This window comes from Phyllopteryx taeniolatus, chromosome 3 (assembly GCF_024500385.1).
Source record: "Phyllopteryx taeniolatus isolate TA_2022b chromosome 3, UOR_Ptae_1.2, whole genome shotgun sequence".
In the NCBI taxonomy this organism is placed as follows: Eukaryota; Metazoa; Chordata; class Actinopteri; order Syngnathiformes; family Syngnathidae; genus Phyllopteryx; species Phyllopteryx taeniolatus.
In genome coordinates, this window is record NC_084504.1 from 29,180,846 (window position 1) to 29,204,698 (window position 23,853).

The 23,853-nt window shown below is 44.2% G+C and overlaps 1 protein-coding gene across 2 annotated transcripts in view; it reads right to left on the reverse strand.

The window, feature by feature from the left end:
* Nucleotides 1–23,853, reverse strand: part of pias2 (protein inhibitor of activated STAT, 2) — a 90,448-nt gene that overhangs the window by 49,305 nt on the left and 17,290 nt on the right. For both annotated transcript variants that reach the window (XM_061768342.1, XM_061768341.1), the window contains exon 5: nucleotides 12,669–12,759. In XM_061768342.1, the coding sequence (XP_061624326.1) occupies nucleotides 12,669–12,759 (91 nt within the window). The remainder of the gene's footprint in view (nucleotides 1–12,668; nucleotides 12,760–23,853) is intronic.

Consider the following 23,853-nt stretch of genomic DNA (forward strand, 5'->3'; position numbering starts at 1 on the left):
AGGCCGGGGGGCAATAAGTATACCTACACCTACTCGGTGCCTCTCACCGTGGGCAACTCCAAAGTGGAAGAGAGTCCAACCCCTCAAAGAGGACTGGTAGTAGAGCCCAAGCCGTGTGTGGAGGCGAGCCCGACTATATCTAGTCGGAACTTCTCAACCTGACACACCAACTCGGGGTCCTTCCCTGCCAGAGAAGTGACATTCCACATCCCTAGAACCAGCTTCTGTAGCCGGGGATCGGATCCCCAAGGTCCCCACCTTCGGCCACCGATCAGCTCACACTGCACCCGACCCTATGGGCACTCCCACAGGTGGTGAGCCCGTGGGAAGGGGGATTCACGTCACCCTTTCGAGCTGGGTGCAGGCCCGCCCACCACTTCTCTCCTTCGAGCCCCACCTCCACGACTGGCTCGAGACGGGGGCCCCAGTGACCCGCGTCCGGGCAAAGGAAACCTATTTCCATTTATTGTATTCATCATAGGGGTTTTTGGAGCCGTGCTTTGTCCGGTCCCTCACCTACGACCTATTTGCCATGGGTGACCCTACCAGGGGCATGAAGCCGCAAACAAATTAGCTCCTAGGATCATTGGGACACAAACTCCTCCACCACAATAAGGTGACGGCTCAAGGAGGGGAATAATAATAATAATAATAATATTAATAATAATACATTTAACTTATATAGCGCATGAATTATGTTTTAAGTCAGTTAATTCCCTACTACTATCAATAATTATGTGAATGTTAATTGATCTTATGTGTGTTTGTTCCCCCTCTGCAGCTGTTGTTGTGTCTTCACCTTTTTTTTTTTTACCATCTGGCACCAGGAGTAAAAGTGTCATCTAGGCGCATGAGATGTCTAGCTTCCACTATCTTCACTTCCTGCCGTTTAATGTCATTGAACATGTAGGAGTTGACAAATGCTTCTGCAAAGCTGCAATGTTAAAAATAATGAAGAATGCACTACATTAATATACACTATCAAATAACTAGTGCTTTCAGTATTAAGAATAATGCAGCACTGCAAAAATTATGCACTACATGGCTTCACAGTCTCACTATAGTATTTCCATATGTATTTCTGTATCGCGGATTTCATCTATTGCGCGGGTGGTCCGGAACCTACCCCAGCAATAAACGAGGGACTACTGTAATTTGTCCCTAGGGCCTTTCGTGTGTCCTGTAATCAGTCAGTCGACCTATTTAAAGGGTGACAAGTAATGACTGTGCTGTTTTGTGACATGGTGTGTACCACTCTAAACACGGACCACAGAGAAGAGAGAGATAATACAAATGGTAACAAAATAGCCCAGACAAACCTCTAAAGAAATTAAAGGTGAACTCCAAAATCTAGGTATATCAGCATCAGATCGTCATTCTTTGAGCCAAAGTGGACTTCATGGGAAACAACCCATGCGGCTTCTGAGAAAGCACGGCCTGCCACCGGAGCTGCTGAGACAGTTCTACACAGCGGTAGTCGAATCAGTCCTGTGTTCTTCCATCACAGTCTGGTTTGGTGCTGCTACAAAAAAGGACAAACTCCGACTGCAACGGACAATCAAAACTGCTGAAAGGATTGTCGGTACCCCCCTACCCACCATTGAGGACTTGCACGCTGCCAGAACTAAGACAAGGGCGTGCAAAATCCTCTCGGACCCTCCGCACCCCGGTCACCCCAGCTCCTTCCCTCAGGTAGGCGCTACCGATCAATGCAAACTAGAACTAGTAGACATTCCAACAGCTTCTTCCCTATTGCGATCAACTTCTTAAACACTTTACCTATAATTCCATTACAACAAGCTGGCAATTTTTTTGACTTGAGTTCGTTGTCACATTTCTGTGGGGCCAATTATGTATTACTCGTGCACTCACTGTAGTTGTCTCGCCATGCTGCACTATTTGCATATACTGGCCACTCATGTCAGAGTAGCATCTGCTCCATTGCACACTGTTTGAGGAGTATCTGTAACATTTGCACAACCAACATTGTCCCAGATTATCGCACTACTCGTCACTTTAAACCGCATACACTCCTTGAAGTCTCAGCGCCCCTTGCACACTGGTCATTGCACCGGTCTATTGCAATATTAGTCATTCGAACTGCTCTAAGTGCTAGAGGACTCTGCATCTTTTTGCACAATTGTTTTTTGTCAATGTCTCTCTCTCTAAAGTGTTCTGTAAATTGACTGTCTGTTGTACTAGAGCGGCTCCAACTACCGGAGACAAATTCCTTGTGTGTTTTGGACATACTTGGCAAATAAAGATGATTCTGATTCTGATTCTGAGAAAGAGAGTATCTGTTGTAAAGAGCTCCGTTTCATTTCTGTCGCTGCCCCTCGTACTTGTAAGTTTTGCCCGATGTTATAAATGTATTCAGTAAAAACAGAGTAAAGTTAGAAGCATACCTATTTTACTATTTTTCACTGCTAACTCAGTGTCCGGTGGCTATGGTTTGTTTACAACACCTGCTGCTGCAAAAGTGAGCTGATCAAGGTAAGCGGCCAGCGCCTCCTGTCTTTCGCATCTTTTTGCTTGGCTTTTAATTGTCATATGCGGCCATTTTGGCTCCTTGTGAGGAAAGCTAGTCGGCACTGCATTGGATTTAAGCAGTTGTTTATACCCAGACACACCGACCACATCGCGTTTTTTCAATGTATAAAATTCAGGAGAAAGCGACGACAAACCGTTTCTCAGTCTAGTAATCTGAAGGTTGCTACAGGAATTAGATGAGTTCTCGATAACCAGAGGTCTTTTGTCGAAACCAAACACGCACAAATGATACAGGTAGTGATTTTTTATAGAAAATTTAATGAGATCTAACATGGGAATCTACCAGGGTAACAATGCAGGAAAGAAAACACAAAGGACAGCCAAACATTGGCAACTTGTGATATGAGGGTGGAATTAGCGGGTATTGACAATGCATATAGCTGGGGGTTCCTGTTGTCGTTAATTTAAACCCAAATATGCACTAATTTGTATTTAGTAACAGCATGTTGGACTTAGGTTGCGGAGACCAATTCAGGCAGGCGGGCGGACTTTCCAGGTGGTTGGCAAGAGCGCTCACGAGGGATGGTTTGAAGAAAAAGGAAGGAAAGAGAAGACGACGACGCACTTCAGGTGCAGCATGGCCGGAGCGCTGGCAGTGCCAATGCTTGCCACGCGGTCAGGGAAAAACCTGCACCGCAATTACTTCCCAATAGAGCCTCGTCCGTAAACTGCCCCACACCCAAAAGCGTAGCTTCGGGGAGTTGGCAGGTGCTTCCTGCGGTCCACGCTTGGCAGTGAGCGGCAGGAAAGTTCGCCGTCTCCCAGCCTCCACCACCTCGTGGTGAGAGGTGGGGCTCCCGGGCTGGACCAGATCTTTGGCAGGTTGAACAACGAGAGAGAGTGAGAGAGAGCAAACAAGAGCGAGAGCACAGGACAAAGGAGATTTGGCCTTTTATCTGCTTCAGAGAGCGAGGCTGGCCCCTTTTGACCAAATGGAGGCAGACCGCGCCTCTAGAATCACATTTCATTTTAGGATAATTTGTGGTTTAAAACCAGTGGAATAAAATAACATGAATTATTGGATTTAAGATAGCGAGACCATTTTCCAGCTTTGCATTGTGATACGGACATCCGCTTTAATCCCTGTAACGAATGTTTCAATGGTATGTGGTTGTTGAGAACACTGTAACATTTGCAGTGTGGCATTTGTGTTGTGTGGGGTGAAACATCTCATCAGTTGACAAACAGATTTGAGATCAGACATTCAAATTTGCAGAAATACAATCACTAGTGGTGCTATTGCGATGGTAACACTGGTGGCGTTCAAGTTCACTGGTGGCGTTCAAGTTCTTAAAATATTATATAACATTCAAGTCCAGTGAAAATTGTGATGAGTTAATCATGGATTGCTGTAGATTTCCACTAGCTGTGTGTGTCGCTAGAGCTCCATCCGTTGTCCCAGACAGAACGAACAAATGTCACTGAAAACAGCGGGAAAAATAAGTCTTTGTTGGTGAGACTCTTCAGGCTGGCTGGGGGTGAAAGTTAATTCATTTAGGGTCAGGGTGAGAAACCAGCAGATGTCTGTGTCTCAGCTTTGATGAGCAACTTGGGACTGGCTGGTAATTCATTTAGCGTCCGTGTGCGAAGTTAAACCTCATTTGCTTCTTCTTTGATAAACAGACAATGCTTTCCTTAGATGACTTGTGTATGTAGACTGACTCAGCGGGGCAGCCGAGGCAGGTATGCGGAACAGGATGAGACTCGGGGTGCTGGGTGTCATCTTTACTGGCGTGTCCGTTACAACGGGGACCTTAGCGATCCGATCCCCTGCTACAGAAGCTGATTCTAGGGAAGTGAAATGTCGGACTTGCGTCCGCATGTCTTGGACACTCGGGTGAAGAGAGGGGCGGAGCTGTCAACTGATCCCCACCTGGTGGTGAGTTGGCTCCGATGGTGGGGGAAGATGCCAGTCCGATGTGGCAGGCCCAAAGGTATTGTGAGGGTCTGCTGGGAACGTCTGGTGGAATTCCCTTTCAGAAGAAGTTTCAACTCCCACCTCCGACAGAACTTTGATCATGTTCCCGGTGAGGCGGGGGACATCGAGTCCGAGTGGACCATGTTTCACGCCTCCATTGCTGAGGCGGCCGACTGGAACTGTGGAAGGTAGTCGGTGCCTGTCATGCCAACTTTCAATCTCCGAACCCATGGGTGAACACCAGCGGTGAGGGATGCTGTCAAGCTGAAGAAAGAGTCCTGCCGGGCCTTTTTGGCTTGTGGGACTCCTGAGTCAGCTGATGGGTACCGGCTGGCCAAGATGAATGCAGCTTTGACTGCACAGTTGCAGGTTATGGACATATCGTGCAATCACCCTTTTAAAAAGCAGATGTGGAAGAAATGGAACGAGTGGATGACTTCGGGGACTCATACATTCACTACAGGTGGCAATGTAAGACCGGTAAGCTTTTTTATATCAAGCGTGGCACACTTATTTATGGTACATCAGCACATGCACACAGATTATTATTATTATTATTATTAATATTATTAATGCACCCCTATGGGGGGCACAAGCCAGTGCAAACTGTAGGACGGTCCCAAGCCCAGATGAATGCAGAGGGTTGCGTCAGGAAGGGCATCCGGCTTAAAACTTTGCCAAACAAATATGAGCGTTCATCCAAAGAATTCCATACCGGATCATTCGTGGCCCGTGTTAACAACGTCCGCCACCGGCGCCGTCAACGTGCCGGGCGTCGGTGGAGATTCAGCTACTGTGGGTCGAAGAAGAGGAAGAGGTGGAAAGCGGGTTATTCCGCAGAAAGAGAAGAGAAAAGCACAGAGCCTCGAATTGAATGTGGGGACTTTAAATGTTGGGACTATGACAAGAAAATCTCGGGAGTTGGTTGACATGATGATTAGGACAAAGGTTGATATATAGTGTGTCCAGGAGACCAGGTGGAAAGGCAGTAAGGCTAGAACTCTTGGGGGCAGGGTTGAAATTATTTTACCATGGTGTAGATGGGAAGAGAAATGGAGTCGGGGTTATTTTAAAAGAAGAGTTGGCTTAGAGGTGAAAAGAGTATCAGATCGAGTGATGAGGCTAAAACTTGAAAACTTGGGTGTTATGTATAATGTGATTAGCGGCTATGCCCCACAGGTAGGAAGTTCTGGAAGGAGCGAGACGAAGGGGTTCTGAGCATCCCAGACAGAGAGTCGTGATTGGTGCAGATTGTAATGGACATGTTGTGAAGGACATAGGGGTGATGAAGAAGTGATGGGTAAGTACGGCATCCAGCAAAGGAACTTGGAGCGACAGATGGTGGTAGACTTCGCAAAAAGGATGCAAATAGCTGCAGTGAACACTTTTTTCCAGAAGAGGCAGGAACATAGGGTGAGGTGGCAAAGGCCAAACGAGGCATATGATGACATGTATGCCAGGTTGGACACTAAAGAAGGAGAAAATCATCTATACAGGTTGGCCAGACAGAGGGATAGAGATGTGCAGATAGAGATGGGAAGGATGTGCAGCAGGTTAGGGTGATTAAGGATAGAGATGGAAATATGTTGACGGGTGCCAGCAGTGTGCTAGCTAGATGGAAAGAATACTTCGAGTTGATGATGAATGAGGAAAATGAGAGAGAAGGGAGAGTAGAAGAGGCAAGTGTGGTGGACCAGGAAGTGCCAAGTTAGAAAGGCATGAAAGAGGACGAAAAATGGAAAGGCAGTTGGTCCTGATGACATTCCCGTGGAGGTATGGAAGCATCTAGGAGAGCTTGTTCAATAGAATTCTAGCGCATGAGAAGATGCCTGAGGAATGGAGGAAAAGTGTACTGGTGCCCATTTTTAAGAACAAGGGTGATGTGCAGAGCTGTGGGAACTATAGAGGAATAAAGTTGATGAGCCACACAATGAAGTTGTGGGAAATAGTAGTGGCGGCTAGACTCAGGACAGAAGTGAGTATTTGGGAGCAACAGTATGGTTTCATGCCTAGAAAAAGTACCACTGATGCATTATTTGCCTTGAGGATGTTGATGGAAAAGTACAGAGAAGGTCAGAAGGAGCAACATTGTGTCTTTGTAGATCAAGAGAAAGCCTATGACAGAGTACCCAGAGAGGAACTGTGGTACTGCATGCGGAAGTCTGGAGTGGCAGAGAAGTATCAAGGATCAGCCCTGATCCCCTTCCTGTTTGCAGTGGTGATAGATAGGCTGACAGATGAGGTTAGACTGGAATCCGCGTGGACCATGATGTTTGCAGATGACATTGTGATCTGCAGTGAAAGCAGGGAGCAAGTGGAGGAACAGTTAGAAAGATGGAGGCATGCACTGGAAAGCAGAGGAATGAAGATTAGCAGAAGTAAGACAGAATATATGCGCATGGATGAGAGGGGTGGTGGGGGAAGAGTGAGGGAGAAGCGATAGCAAGGGTGGAGGACTTTGAATACTTGGGGTCAAAAGTCCATGGTTGAGTGTGGTCAGGAAGTGAAGAAACTGATCCAAGCAGGTTGGAAAGGGTAGAGGAAGGTGTCAGGTGTGTTATGTGACAGAAGACCCTCTGCTAGGATGAAGGGCAAAGTTTATAAAACAGTGGTGAGGCCAGCCATGATGTACGGATTAGAGACAGTGGCACTGAAGAGACAACAGGAAGCAGAGTTGGAGGTGGCAGAAATGAAGATGCTGAGGTTCGCTCTCGGAGTGACCAGGTTGGATAAAATTTGAAATGAGCTCATCAGAGGGACAGCCGAGGTTCAATGTTTTGGAGACAAAGTTAGAGAGAGCAGACTTCGATGGTTTGGACACGTCCACAGGAGAGATAGTGAGTATATTGGTAGAAGTATGATGAGGATGGAGCTGCCAGGCAAGAGAGCGAGAGGAAGACCAAAGAGAAGGTTGATGGATGTCGTGAGGGAAGGCATGAGGGCAGTTTATGTTCGAGGAGCATGCAGGAGATAGGCTTACATGGAAAAGGATGACGCGCTGTGGCGACCCCTAAAGGGACAAGCCGAAAGGAAAAGAAGATTATTATTATTATTATTGTGAAGTAGACAATTCTTTGAAATATTTACCAGACTAAAAATACAAACCTACCAGAATAAAAATACAGATAATTTGTAATGTTTTGAGCATACATTGTACACGGGAAATTACGGTATATGCCCCCACAAGTCTCAACATGGTATTCGGATTAATACTGTGTTTGTGGAATAAGAACTAAACAGATAAATTCATTAATTTTCACCTATTCCAGAAGGCATCCATGTTGGGTAATATCACCTTCTGCTGTGGACTGAAATAAACGTCACAGATGCCCTCGCGGACGTCATGTGACCAAACCAGAAAAATCAGGCTATTGGGCCCTGTCTGCTGCGATAACTAGCAGGTTGATTCCATGATGGTTTGGACATTCTTGCAAATTTGATTTGAAACCATCATGTAACCTCTGCCTCCAGTCAAAATGTCAAAGTCAAGCCAGCCGCAACAAGATTTTTCACATTAAGCACCGTGACATAGAAAATAAATAAATAAAAAAGCACCATGGATACACTCCGGGCATCACCAGTGCACCACAGAGGCCAACAAAATAAAAGCCCCCCCATTGGACATCAATGCTTTGTTTGGCTTTTGCCTATGAATATTCTCATTCATACAGGTCATTTCATTCTCAGGGAATTGAATTGAACAACTGGACAAACAGAACAGTCCAGTTGCGATCAACTCAATGCCCTGAGACTTACTAGGCTTTTATTTTAAAGTTAGCCTCCGCACCTCATCAAGGCTTGCGGCACGAACAACGCTACTGCCATAGGAACCCTCCCAGCCGACCTCGACTCTTTGAATACTGTCCTGACTGCAGTTTATATTACCATCATATACTGTTGCCACCATCATCACCCCAACACCATCCCCATATCATGTTCAATCGCTAATTTAATACGCAAAATTTAGTACGTTGTCATTGATTAAATGGTAGAATACGACGCTCGCTCAACGGCGTTAGCAGGTAGCAGCTAGCAACCCGAGTGCCCAGTAGACTCACAAGAGCTGGTTGACTACTTTTCCGAGGCAGTTTAATCGGCGAAAATGAATCTGCACTTTTATGCTGAGCCTTACATAGTTACAGTTCCTACCGATCCATTTTTAATAAACGAAGCTTGCACAAAAGTAAGGGAACCGGCTGGCTCGTAGCTACATTAGCTCTAATGTCACTTCGTCCCTTTCGCCGAAAGTAGGGAGAGTTTTATGTCACACTCACGACTTTTGCACACGAAATGACGTAAAACTGGCGGCTTACGATCCGTTGTATTTTTTAGATAGTAGAGTTAAGTATAAGGAAGATTTTAATCTCCTGACTTTACTTCCGCTTTAATTTATCTAAAAATTGTTTATTTATTACAAATAACGTATTTAATCATCTATGCCAGCAATGTAGTGACAGGCACAACAACTTCTTCCATTCGATGGAAGAAAGTGCAATAATTATTAACCTGTGTTTTTGTTCAGTGATGTGTCTTGAAATGTTTCTCATGTAAAATATGTGCCTTGGCTCAGTAAATGTTGGGAAAAACTGATTTAGTGTAGCTTTCCAATTATCTGAAATTAAATTAGTCATTGATGGTTTAGTGGTACATTCGCCTGACTGAGTTCTCACCAGTGACTGTGTGAATTTGAGTGTCAATGGTAGTCTATGTGCCTTGTGATTGAATAGGCACCAATCCACGGTGTAGTCTACCTTTCCCCTGAAGTTGACTTGGATAAGCTCCAACTCCCTATGATCCTGAACAAGATGAGTGGTATCCAGTGAAAATGGATGAATGAATTAAATCAAATGATTGATGTCAGAATATCTTCGAGGGTGGCACCATCTTGGTGAGTGGTCCCACATGACTCCTTCTTTTCCTGATAGGGGTCGCCACAGCGTGTAATCCTTTTCCATGTCAGACTATCTCCTGCAGCCTCCTCTCTAACACCAACTGCCCTCATGTCTTCCCTCATGACATCCATCGACCTTCTCTTTGGTCTTCCTCTCGCCTGGCAGCTCCATCCTCATCAGCGTTCTACCAATATACTCACTCTCTCTCCTCTGGACCTGTCCAAACCATCGAAGTCTGCTCTCTCTAACTTTGTCTCCAAAACATCTAACCTTAGCTGTCCCTCTGATGAGCTCATTTCTAATTTTATCCAGGGTGGTCACTCCTAGAACAAACCTCAACATCTTCATTTCCGCCACCTCCAGCTCTGCTTCCTGTTGTCTCTTCAGTGCCACTGTCTCTAATCCGTACATCATGGCTGGCCTCACCACTGTTTTATAAACTTTGCCCTTCATCCTAGCAGAGACTCTTCTGTCACATAACACACCTGACACCTTCCACCACCCGTTCCAACCTGCTTGGACTTGTTTCTTTACTTCCTGACCACATTCAACCATTGCTCTGGATTGTTGACCCCAAGTATTTAAATTCCTCCACCCTTGCTATCTCTTCTCCCTGTAGCCTCACCCTTCAACCTCCCACTCCTCTCATTCATGCACACATATTCTTACTTCGGCTAATCTTCATTCCTCTCCATTCCAGTGCATGCCTCCATCTTTCTAATTGTTCCTGCACCTGCTCCCTGCTTTCACTGCAGATCACAATGTCATCTGCAAACATCATGGTTTACGGGGATTCCAGTCTAACCTCATCTGTCAGCCTATCCATCACCACTGCAAACAGGAAGGGGCTCAGGGCTGATCCCTGATGCAGTCCCACCTCCACCTTAAACTCCTCTGTCACACCTACAGCACACCCTACCACTGTTCTGCTGCCCTCATACATGTCCTGTATTGTTCTAACATACTTTTCTGTCACTCCAGACTTCCACGTGCAGTCCCACAGTTCCTCTCTGGGTACTCTGTCATACGCTTTCTCTAGATCCACAAAGACACAATGTAGCTCATTCTGACCTTCTCTGTACTTTTCCATCAACATCCTCAAGGCAAATAACGCATCTGTGGTACTCTTTCTAGGCATGAAACCATACTGTTGCTCGCAAATACTCATTTCTCTCCTAAGTCTACCCTCCACTACCTTTTCCCATAACTTTGTGTGGCTCATCAATTTTATTCCTCTATAGTTCCCACAGCTCTGCACATCACCCTTGTTCTTAAAAATGGGCACCAGCACACTTTTCCTCCATCCCTCAGGCATCTTCTCACGCGCTAGAATTCTATTGAACAAGCTGGTCAAAAACTCCACAGCCACCTCTCCTGGATGCTTCCATACCTCCACAGGAATGTCATCAGGACCAACTGCCTTTCTATTTTTCATCCTCTTTAATGCCTTTCTAACTTCCCCCTTACTAATCATTGCCACTTCCTGGTCCACCACACTTGCCTCTTCTACTCTCCCTTCTCTCTCATTTTCCTCATTCATCAACTCCTCAAAGTATACTTTCCATCTGTCCAGCACACTACTGGCATCAGTCAACACATTTCCATCTCTATCCTTAATCACCCTAACATGCTGCACATCCTTCCCATCTCTATCCCTCTGTCTGGCCAGCCTGTATAGATACTTTTCTCCTTATGTCCAACCTGGCGTAGATGTCATCATATGCCTCTAGTTTGACCTTTGCCACCTCTACCTTTCCCCTACGTCGCATCTCAAAGTATTCCTTTCTCCTCTTCTCGGTCCTCTGTGTCCCACTGCTTTTTCCTTGTGTAATTTTTTGTACTTTGAGGTTCCACCACCAAGTCTCCTTCTCTCCTTTCCTGCCAGAAGATACACCAAGTACTCTCCTGCCTGTCTCTCTGATCACATTGATTGTAGTAGTCCAGTCTTCTGGAAGCTCCTCTTGTCCACCGAGAGCCTGACTCAGCTCTTCCTGAAAAAAGCTGCACGACACTCGTCCTGTCTCAGCTTCCACCACATGGTTCTCTGGTCTGTCTTTGTCTTCCTCATCTTCCTCCCCACCACCAAAGTCATCTTACACACAAACCATCCTATGCTGTCTAGCCACACTCTCCTGACCACTACCTTACAGTCTGTAACCTCCTTCAGATTACATGGTCTGCACAAAATGTAATCCACCTGCATGCTTCTATCTCCGCTCTTGTAGGTCACCCTATGTTCGTACCTCTTCTGGAAAAAAGTGTTCACTCCAGCCATTTCCATCCTTTTTGCAAAGTCTACCACCATTTGTCCCTCCAAGTTCGTTTCCTGGATGCCGGACTTACCCATCACTTCTTCATCAGCCCTGTTTCTTCCACCAACATGTCTATTACAACCTGCACCAATCACAACTCTCTCTCTCTCTCTGGGATGCTCAGAACTACTTCGTCTCGCTCCTTCCAGAACTTCCTACCTGTGGGGCATAACCGCTAATCACATTATACATAACACTCTCAATTTCAAGTTTCAGCCTCATCACTCCATCTGATACTTTTTTCACCTCCAAGAAATTCTTAGCCAACTCTTTTTTTAAAATAACCCCGACTCCATTTCTCTTCCCATCTACACCATGGTAAAATAATTTCAACCCTCCCCCATAACTTCTAGCTTAACTGCCTTTCCACCTGGTCTCCTGGACACACAATATATCAACCTTTCTCCTAATCATCATGTCAACCAACTCACGAGATTTTCCTGTCATAGTCTCAACATTCAAAGTCCCCACATTCAATTCTAGGCTCCGTGCTTTCCTCTTGTCTGCCTAAGAACCCGCTTTCCACCTCTCCTTCGTCTTCGACCCACAGTAGCTGAATTTCCACCGGCGCCCTGCAGGTTAACGGCACCGGGGGCGGACGTTGTTAACCCGGGCCACAACCGATCTGGTTTGGAATTCTTTAGATGAACGCTTATGTTTGTTTGGCAAAGTTTTAAACCGGGTGCCCTTCCTGATGCAACCCTCTGCATTTATCCGGGCTTGGGACCGGCCTACAGTTTGCACTGGCTTGTGCCCCCCATAGGGCTGCATTAGTGGTCCCACATGACTCCAAATTTTGTAATCACAGAAACATGTAAAGCAGTTGGGCTGAAAGATTTGCTCGTTAAAAGGAAATATAAACAGGAAATATGTTACAAAAACAGCCGGAAAGACATTACAAGTAAATATAATAAATACGTAGCCAAAGAAAATGAAAGAAAGTACATACTAAAGTTCGATATTGACTCAGTCTTTCAGAGCAAAACAGTAACTTACTGGTAAAGGAAAAAGTTTTCCATTGACCTTTACACAGAGACCGTTTGGGTAGTTGTCTTCTTGTGGGCAACTCGTCTCTGACAAGCAAAACCTGACAAAAAAAACAAGACAAAGTACGATCATTATTGTTATTAAAGTTGAACAACAAAGGTTTGGGGGGCGCAAACCAAACCATAAACATTTATTTAAAAAAATGGATGATAACGTGTGGTCTGCATATTAACATTATACAGGAAAAAGCACTGTGTATATGATGACTTAAACCTGCAATCCATCAGTCATTTTCACCCAAACCACTGCTAGAGGAGATGGCACAATGCTGATTACGCCTGTCAGCTCCTCTAAACGCTTTTCAGTATTTTTTTTATTTAGTGAATGCCCAATTCATTTCTCATCATGGCCCATTTGGTGGCGCACCGTAAAGGACTAGGTGGAAATGACGGCATGGAAATGAGGCATTTCACCGAACAATGGGCGGAGCGCAGTTATAAAAAGCTCACTAAACAATATTTTGCGTTTCTATCGCAGAAAATGATCATACAATAATTACTCTGTAAACGTAAAATGTAAATAATAGCTAGAGCTGAGAGCAGCGATGAATGGCCCTCGCACCCCTGGCTACGTTGGTGTACTGGCACATTGGGGTACAGGCACATTTCATATCCATTGAATACAGATGCAGAGCACACTTCAGATTTATTTTCACGTAAAACAGAGAAAACTGTATATACTTTTCATTCCACTTCACAATTATGTGCTACTTTGTGTTGGTGTGTCACATAAAATGTCAACAAAATAAGTTCAAGTCGGTGATTATAAGGTCACAAAATATGAGTAGTTGAAGCGGGATGAATACTTTCCCAAGGCAGTGTACATGCAGGAATAACTAACAAAGTTTGCCAGTAGGAGGCACTATGATTACAAAAGAATAATTTTTGCAGATGTCTTCGAACCGGAACTCAAGTGTGTGACATTTTGAAAAGATATGGGCATTTGTTGTGAAGTAGAAAAATTCTTTTTGTCACGATGAAACATCAAAATCTGTCAAACAGCATTAGACAAATTAAAAAGCTTTTAATAACTTTTCATCTTCAACATCTTTAGATGACACACCCAAAGTTTGAAGTCAATCAGAGAAATGTATCGGAGGAGTTCATTAAAATACGACTTTTGCAAAAGGCGAAAAACGCCATAAAATGTGAAAGTAAATAAAAACCGGCGGCCTTCCTGTTGGGTTAAGGGTATGACTCCAAGATTCCTTGTTGTAGGTTTTGGTAGGCCTAAGTGAAACATAGAGCTGGGGCTGCTTTTGTGAAAATTTGTCCGGGGCGCTACCGACCCATTTCTTAAAAATTGCACAAAAAATATGCAAAATATTAAAATGTTTGCCAGGCATAATGTGTGTACAAAGTTTCATGAGTTAGCATGTATGTTTACAGTGTTGGTTTCTTGGCGAACAGCATGTTTCCACGGCAACAGCGTTACACAAAAAGAAAAGCTTTTAATAACTTAATTTTCAATATGTTTAGATCAGACACCCAAAGTTTGAAGTTGATCGGATAAGACCTGCCGGAGGAGGAAAAATACGACAGCTGTCAAAGGCGAAAAATAGGACCGAATTTGAAAGTAAATTAAATATGGCGGACTTCCTGTTGGTGTTTAGGGTTCGGCTACATGAGACTTTTTTGTAGTTCTTGGCCTGTTATATATGCCTCCCAATTTTGGTAGACGTAGATGAAACGTACAGCCCGGGGCTGGCATCAAAATTTGATGCCCTGTCATATAGTACGGCGCAAATATAAAGATTTTACCAACTTTTAACTCATTCATTGCCAGCTGTTTCCTGAGCAGGGAACCCCTAGACTGCCAGGCATTTTCGAGCAATTTCACTCCTTTTTTCAAGCCCCACAGAATATTGTGTACTATGACTATGTAAACACTAAAACCACCAAAAGAAAGATCAGACTCTCTTCTTTCATCAGAAAAAGAAGTTTGTCATTAGCTTACACCGTTCTTTAGTAATCAGCAGTCAAATATAGGCTACTTCCAGCCAAATCTGTTTCTGGAGGAAAAAAACTGAGAAAACAGCCTTTTTGTGAAAGCAGACAGATCAAGCAGAACAATGACTTTGACACCAATATTTTTTTCTTTCGGGAAAATCTCAAACATCTGAACATAAAAAAACACTGACAAAGTACTTTTGACAGAAAAATGATGTATTTACAAGTATAACTGTACAGAATTTACATTAAACAAAAATGCATGAACAAAATGGGGCTCCCACACTTCCTCCAAATTATCCTTTTTATTACCTTGCGCATAAAATCTAGCAAAGTTTTATCCACATCTGGATTTTATTCTTTGGTGGCGGTGAATGGGCTCTTGTGTGGTTGTCATTGTCCTTGGAACCAGTCCCTAACTTCTGCTCGAACCACAACCTGTGCAGTTTAGAAACATCAGTATTACTAAAAAATACATTGTGGAAATTGCTGTCGTGGGATGTGGAAGAAAAAAAAAGCTTTCAATTACCTTTTTTGTCTGCACTGCGTACTGGAATGGGGGTCGAATGGTTGCTGGATGCATAACCTGTAAGTTTAAAAAATACATTATTAGAGAATACTTCTTATTGATTGACGTGTTTTGCAAGGGTAAAAAAAAGCATTACTTTTCTTCGTCACAATTGTAAAAGACCTTCGACTCGAGGGTGTTGAATTCCTGCAAGATGGACGAAATAGAAAATTTAAATCAGTACTGGCAACAGGCAACTAGTGGGACGAAATTATGTTTTTATGTAACAAGGATTGAAGGAGCGTGTTTGCGAGCTAAATGAAGCTAATGCGAGCTGCAAACGAGTTACCTTCGTCTACATATCATCCGGAGGGCTGAAGCTCGGCTGGCGATCCAGAGGGAGTTGACTCATCTGACGATTCCGGATCCCATTTACTCAAATCCTGGTCGGCAGACGATCAGCTGGCAAGCGGCCGAGGATGCGATCGGCTCGGAGCGTCATTCAGGCTCAGAGCGTCATCCTTTATTCTCCCGCCTGATCTAAGACGTCATTCCTGTCGGTGGCAGGAATATTTTTCTTGCCTTGGCGCAAGAAATTTCAAGTACTGAAACCCTTTTTGTTAGATTTTTTTATTTTGTCTCCTCTCTTTTTAGCCAATATGTTTGCCTTTTCGGTCTCTTGCACCCCGCCTCCTCGTTCTTTTTCCTCTGCTTCCTCTGAGGGAGGGACCTTCACCTCAAGGTATTGTTGCCCTCTATAGGATGCCATTCCTCACTGCAGTTATCCAGAGGCTTGACGATCACACATAAACTGCACAAGACCCTCCCCCACCCATCACTGTTAAAAAAAACACCATTGACGTCTTCACTTCATTCTTCACTATTACCAACTTCAAAGGCTAATCCCAAATGCATCCTCCAGGAAATTTTTAAAAAAATTTTATTTTTATTGGCCATTTCTGAATTTGAAGTGAGTTCATTCTGTGTTGTGACATAATCCCTAACATCGCTCCGTCGCTTAATACATTTAACATTATCCTCAGTAAACTAATTAGATAATTGCAGGCGCGTTTCCTAATTAAGACAAGATGTACTAGTGGATCAACTCTTGTCGCCGATGTTACGTGTGCTTCGCGGTTCCTCTGGAACCGCAACCAGGGTGACGACCCGGAGCACCTCAACGCGAAAATACAAAAGACCAGTACAACAAATACGACAGGCTGATCTGATGACAAAAAATGTTGCTTAAACGTAAGAGTAGCAATAGAGGATGTCCACTCCAGAGGTGGGTAAAGTAGCCAAATATTGTACTCAAGTAAGAGTACTGTTACTTGACAATAATGTGACGACTCAAAAAGTATACCTCCAAAAAAAGTACACAGTGAAATAATTACTCAAGTACTGAGTAAATAATTACTTCAGATTTTTTTTTAACCACAGCATGAACATCAATAAAACCAATTACAAAATAAAATGTGAATATGCAAATTCTGATGTTGTTGCGTGTGTGTGCGCGCATCTGTATGCACAGTCAAAACTCCAAAAATGAAAAAAAAAAACATCTTCAAATTTACTGCACGGTGTTCTCTCAAGTTATAGGTGAGATGAAATTATCACGTTTGGGCAGAAAAGACCACATAAAGACCACAATACATGAAAGCTGTTGTTTTTGTTCGTCTAAATGTAAACACAAGTAGCGCGCCGTTGCCCTCATGGTAACGGCGACGTTCCCAACATGGCCGCCACGTAGGCACGACAATCAGCGGGGGTTGGGTTATCTAGTGTTAATACCTATGCACGGGAAGCCCAATGGAAGACGACGTGTGAGGTTGTTTGATTGGTGAACTACACTTAAACGATTGGCGCAAACAGCGCCCAATGCGGAAGTCGAAGTCTCGCGCATGAAATAGTTGATAAATAGGCAATAATTGATAAATAAAAATAGCAAGCGACTTTTAGATCATTATAACGGAGTAAAAGTACCGTTACTTCTTAACAACAGGAGCGGAAGTGTTTTTTCTGGTTTCATCAACTCCTGTGACTTATCGAAATCAGGTCCCGAGCGCACAGGCGGAACCTCAGGCCAATCCGCTCGCATGTATTAGTCCGCCACGGAGTCATTTTCACAATTACATCTGTGTGCGGATGGTGGAGGTGTGGAATGGATCTAGCTGCCAGCGTTCAAGGAGTACGAAACAGCCTATGACGTCAGCGGCGGCTGCGACCGCGACCCCCCCAGGAAAAACTCATCGGATCTATACGATTCGCGAAACTGACCTATTTTGAGTTCAAAACGGCGAATTTCGTGGAAAGGCGACTTATTTGCAGGTATGAAATGTGAAAAAATGGTCTAAAACAGTCCAAAATTATAGTAAAAAAATAAAAATATATCATAGCTTACTTCCTGTGGATTTTAGAATATGGCTTCCCCTTAATTTTTTGTACGTCTCAGGGTGCTCCACGTGCCTACCAATTGTTGGTAGCTGGAGGTAACATGTCGTGCGGGGAGCAACTTTTGGGGGATTTGTAGAGGGCGCTACAGAGCCATTTTTTTTAGTAATCATGTATGAAAACTAAAATATACATTTTTTTGCCAAGCCCCATGGGCATCCAAACTTTGTTTCAAATTGGGCATGCTCTTTTCACGGACCCTTTGGATGCCAACTGTGTGGGCACTGCAGTGAGTGTGTGACTTGTTTTTATTGCTTTTATTAATCCTTCCTTATCTTATTTCTTTTAACGCATGTGTAAGTGAACTTGCGAGTAATGCAGTCCAGCCAGTGCAAACTGTAGGCCGGTCCCAAGCCCGGATAAATGCAGAGGTTTGCGTCAGGAAAGGCTTCCGGGCTTAGAACTTTGCCAAACAAATGAGCGTTTATCCAAAGAATTCCATACCGGATCGGTCTGTCCCGGGTTAACAACGTCCGCCCCCGGCGCCGGTGGAAATTCAGCTATTGTGGGTCGAAGACGAAGGAGAGGTGGAAAGTGGGTTCTTATGCAGAAAGAGAAGAGGAAAGCACAGAGCGTAGAATTGAATGTGGGGAGTCTGAATGTTAGGAATATTGACAGGAAATCTCGGGAGTTGGTTGAAATGATGATTAGGAGAAAGGTTGATATATTGTGTGTCCAGGAGACCAGGTGGAAAGGCAGTAAGGCTAGAGGTTTAGGGGCAAGGTTTAAATTATTTTACTATGCTGTAGATGGGAAGAGAAATGGAGTCAGGTTTATTTTAAAGGAAGCGTAAACTCAGAATGTCTTGGAGGTGAAAAGAGTATCAGATCGAGTGATGAGGCTGAAACATGAAATTGAGGGTGTTTTGGATAAAATAATTAGTGGCTATGGTTCACAGATAGGATGTCACCTAGAGGTGAAAGAAAAATTAATGAAGAAGTAATGGGTAAACACGGCATCTAGGAAAGGAACTTGGAGGGACAGATGGCTTTGTAAAAAGGATGAAAATGGCTGTAGTAAACACTATTTTCCAGAAGATGCAGGAACATAGGGTGACTTCCAAGAGCGGAGGTAGAAGCACGCAGGTGGATTACATCTTGTGCAGACGATGTAATCTGAAGGAGGTTACCGACTGTAAGGTAGTGGTAGGGGGGAGTGTGACTAGACAGCATAGGATGGTGCTGTGTAAAATGACTGGTGGTGGGGAGGAAGATTAAGAAGACAAAAGCAGAGAAGAGAACCATGTGGTATAAGCTGAGAAAGGAAGAGTGTTGTGCGGCTTTTCGGGAAGAGGTGAGACAGGCTCTCGGTGGACAAGAGGAGCTTCCAGAAGACTGGACCACAACCGCCAAGGTGATCAGAGAGACAGGCAGGACAGTACTTGGAGTATCTTCTGGCAGAAAGGAGAGAAGGAGACTTGGTGGTGGAACCTCAAAGTACAGGATATCATACAAGGAAAGAGGTTAGCTAAGAAGAAGTGGGACACTGAGGACCGAGGAGAGGTGAAAGGAATACATTGACATGCGACGTAGGGCAAAGGTAGCGGTGGCAAAGGCCAAACAAGAGGCATATGATGACATGTATGGCAGGTTGGACAATAAAGAAGGAGAAAAGGATCTATACAGGCTGGCCAGACAGAGGGTTAGAGATGGGAAGTATGTGCAGAAGGTTAGGGTTATTAAGGATAGAGATAGAAATGTGTTGACTGGTGCCAGCGTGCTAGATAGATGGAAAGAATATTTTGAGGAGTTGATGAATGGGGAAAATCTGAGAAAAAGAAGAGTAGAAGAGGCAAGTATGGTGGACCAGGAAGTGGCATTGATCAGTAAGGGGGAAGTTAGAAAGGCATTAAAGAGGATGAAAAATGGAAAGGCAGTTGGTCCTGATGACATTCCTGTGGAGGTATGGAAGCATCTAGGAGAGGTGGCTGTGGAGTTTTTGACCAACTTGTTCAACAGAATTCTAGCGGGTGAGAAGATACCTGTGGAATGGAGGAAAGGTGTGCTGGTGCCCATTTTTAAGAACAACGGTGATGTGCAGTGCTGTGTGAACTATAGAGGAACAATGTTGAATAACACAATGAAGTTTTGGGAAAGAGTAGTGGAGGCTAGACTCAGGACAGACAGTATGGTTTCATGCCTAGAAATAGTAATAGCACAGTGGATTATTTGTCCACTGTGGTACTGCATGCGGACGTCTGGAGTGGCAGAGAACTATGTTAGAATAGTACAGGACATGTAAGAGAGCATCAGAACAGCGGTGAGGTGTGCTGTAGGTGTGACAGAGGAGATTAAGGTGGGGATGGGACTGCATCAGGGAACAGCCCTAAGCCCCTTCCTGTTGGCAGTGGTGATGGATAGGCAGACAGATGAGGTTAGACTGGAATCCCCGCGGACCATGATGTTCGCAGATGACATTGTGATCTGCAGTGAAAGCAGGGAAAAGGTGAAGGAACAGTTAGAAAGGTGGAGGCATACACTGGACAGGAGAGGAATGAAGATTAGCCGAAGTAAAACAGAATATATGTGCATGAATGAGAAGGGTGGTGGGGGAAGAATGAGGCTACAGGGAGAAGAGATAGCGAGGGTGAAGGACTTTAAATACTTGGGGTCAACAATCCAGAGCAATGGTTGAATGTGGTCAGGAAGTAAAGAAACAAGTCCAAGCAGGTTGGAACGGGTGGTGGAAGGTGTCAGGTGTGTTATGTGACAGAAGAGTCTCTGCTAGGATGAAGGGCAAAGTTTATAAGACAGTGGTGAGACCAGCCATGATATATGGATTAGAGACTGGCACTGAAGAGACAACAGGAAGCAGAGATGGAGGTGGCGGAAATGAAGATGTTGAGGTTCTCTGTAGGAGTGACCAGGTTGGATAAAATTAGAAATGAGCTCATCAGAGGGACGACCAAGGTTAGATGTTTTGGAGACAAAGTTAGAGAGAGCAGACTTAGATGGTTTGGACACGTCCAGAGGAGAAATAGTGAGTATATTGGTAGAAGGATGATGAGGATGGAGCTGCCAGGCAAGAGAGCTAGAGGAAGACCAAAGAGAAGGTTGATGGATGTCGTGAGGGAAGACACAAGGGCAGTTGTTGTTAGAGAGGAGGATGCAGGAGATAGGCTTACATGGAAAAGGATGACGCGCTGTGGCGACCCCTAACGGGACAAGCCGAAAGGAAAAGAAGAAGAAACAGAAGGAGGTAATGGTGGGCATAGTTTAACCTGGAACGTCCTCGAAACACCAGTCCAATGATTGTCAATTTTCCACTGTGGATCTGTCATGAACGAAAAAAAGGACAGGACAGGTGTTGCATAACATAAACATGTAGATGTAGATCATTGATCATAGATCATCTTAATATCATGTATTTTCTGTTCATACACAGACTACCTGAGCTGTTTTGTCAAGCAACATGGCACGTACACGAGTGGCGGCAAGCAACATGACGCACGAAGATGGCAGCAGATTTAACAGAATCTGATATAAGGAGCAGGATAGCAGAATGGGTAATTCATTCTGGACAATTGTGATAATGCTGTAGCGCATAATTCTGTGTTGTAGACTAAGGCCTGGTACACAAAGATTTTTTTGGGTTTTCTCCGGGAACTCTGGTTTCCTCCGACATCCCAAAAACGTGCGTGGTAGGTTGATTGAAGACTCTAAATTGCCCTTAGGTGTGAACGGTTGTTCGTTTATATGTGCCCTGCGATTGGCTGGCGACCAGTTCAGGGTGTACCCCGCCTCTCGCCTGAAGATAGCTGGGATAGGCTTCAGCACGCCAGCGACCCTAGTGAGGAGAAGCGGCTCAGAAAATGGATGGATGGATGGTTTAATTCTTTTGTAAGGTGAGTTTAGTTTTACAGTGAACTTAAAACTGGAGTGTCAATCAATAACTTTAAGCAAGCAACTTTCACTAACTCTTTGCTTGTCCTTCCTTGTTAGCACCTTAGCAACCTGTTGTGACCGGGTGAGATCTGGATGCCATCCAGGCACTGATGCATAAAAGTGCTTGAGCAGATCATGGAATGGACTGCTTGTTTAAGAGAGGTAAAATCTGAGGTTTTAGATTCATTCCGATCCGATCAGATACTCGTTTTACACTAGACATTGGACCGATTTACGACCTCAAAGATCGCATTGGGCCATCCCTAGTAAACATTTGGTTAATTGTGACTGCTTCCAAACGTCAACCAGGAATTAAATTCAAAGGTTCATTTAACGAACACGCCAGTAAAGATGACACCCAGCACCCCCAGTCTCATGCTGTTCCGCTGCATCCAGTCCCAAGTAGCTCATCAATGCTGAGACACGGACATCTGATTTCTCACTCGGACGATAACTTAATTAACTTTCACCCCCAGCCGGCCTGAACAGTCTCACCATCAAAGACTTCTCTTTTTTTGGGACACTGGCTTGATGACCAAGAAGGTGAGGAACCCGCCGTAGTGGCTCTTCATTAAGCAACAGTGACATTTGTTCCTTCTGTCTGGGACAATGGATGGAGCACTAGCGACACCCACAGGTAGTGGAAATCTACTGCAACTCCAGATGAACTAATTACAATCTTTACTGGACTTGAATGTTATATAATATATTAAGAACGTTGCATGAACGCCACCAGTGTTACCATCACATTAGCGTCACTAGTGACTGTATTTCTGCAAATTTGAAAGTCTGATGACAAATCTGTTTGTCAACCGAGCCGGATGTGACGTTTCACCCCCCACAACACAAATACCACATTGCAAATATTACAGTGTTCTCAACAACCACATACCACTGAAACATTCATTACAGGGATTAAAGAGAATGTGCGTATGACAATGCAAACCTGGAAAATGGTCTCCGTTGGGAAGGAAGCGGGCAGCACACGTCTGCTCTGGACGTCTTGCGAACAGCGACATACGGCCTCCGCCTGCCCTGCCTGGGAACTTTTTTTTTTCCTGCTCTTTTTTTTTTTTTCCTTCCTGCTTTTCTGCCAAATCCACCTGTTCCCCGTGCGGACCGGACCGGCCAAACATTCGGAGATCGACCCGCCTGCCTAAATGATGTTCCATGCAATGTAAATCCAGCTTGTTGTCTACTAAAAGTACAGATTAGTGCATGTTTGGGTTTCAATTAACGAGGACAGAAACCCCCAGCTATATGCATTGCCAATACATGCTAATTCCACCCTAACACCCTGTGTTTTCTTTCCTGCATTGTTCCCATGTTAGAACTCATTAAATTTTCCATAAAAATTCACTACCTGTATCATTTGTGCGTGTTTGGGTTTGACAAAAGCCCTATGGGTTATCAAGAACTCTTATATAATTTATGTTGCAACCTTCAAATTACGAGCCTGATAAAAGGTTTGTCGTCGCTTTCTCCTAAATGTATATATAAAAAGTGATGTGGTGCTCCTTTTACGAGGCCAAAAAGCTTGATTTATAAAGCTGAAACTTAAAATTACGCTAAACCAGAAGTAACAGAGGCGTCGCTTCCGGCTTATTCTTTTCTCCTAAATTATTTAGGTTTTTATTTAACCCATATACGCTACAGTTCACATTGTTGTTTCCACACTGCACTGTGATGTTTACATTGTATTCATTACAAGCAGAGAAAAATATAATTGGTTGTGTGGAATTAGATTACGAAAGTCTATTGTGATTTACTGTAGCTGAAGATCAGATCACATATTATGACAAAGTACGGTGTGGAGTCGATTAATCAGGCCGACTATAGTGAAGCACCGAAAACTAGACAGTCAATATGTAAGTGATGTATTAACTTTTTTGTTGCACAGAGATTCTGTCGCGCTGCTCCTTTATGTCTGTGCTGCCTGCACTCTGTCTGAGTGTCTGGCCCCTTTCGCTCCACACACAGACTGGCAGCACACTTCTCACACTCACTTAGCTCAAAGATGAGAAAAACTCAATTTCTTTAACTCCATGGTTAGCTGTGTCCACATAATACTAGACTTTAGTGCCTCATGACAACAACGTCCTCACGGAAACACGCTGTTGTAACGGATAGAAACTCTCAAAGAACACAAAAGACTGCCCTATTCTGCTTCGCTAATTCCATTCTACACTATCCCCATTATTCCTTGGTGTGGACAGACCGGCATGATGTCTGTCTTGACTCACAAGGACAATTAACTCATTCCCTGCCAATGCCGTCCAAAGACATCATTCAGAATCCATCTATTCCCTGCCAATGCGGTCTAAAGTCGTCAATGGCATTTT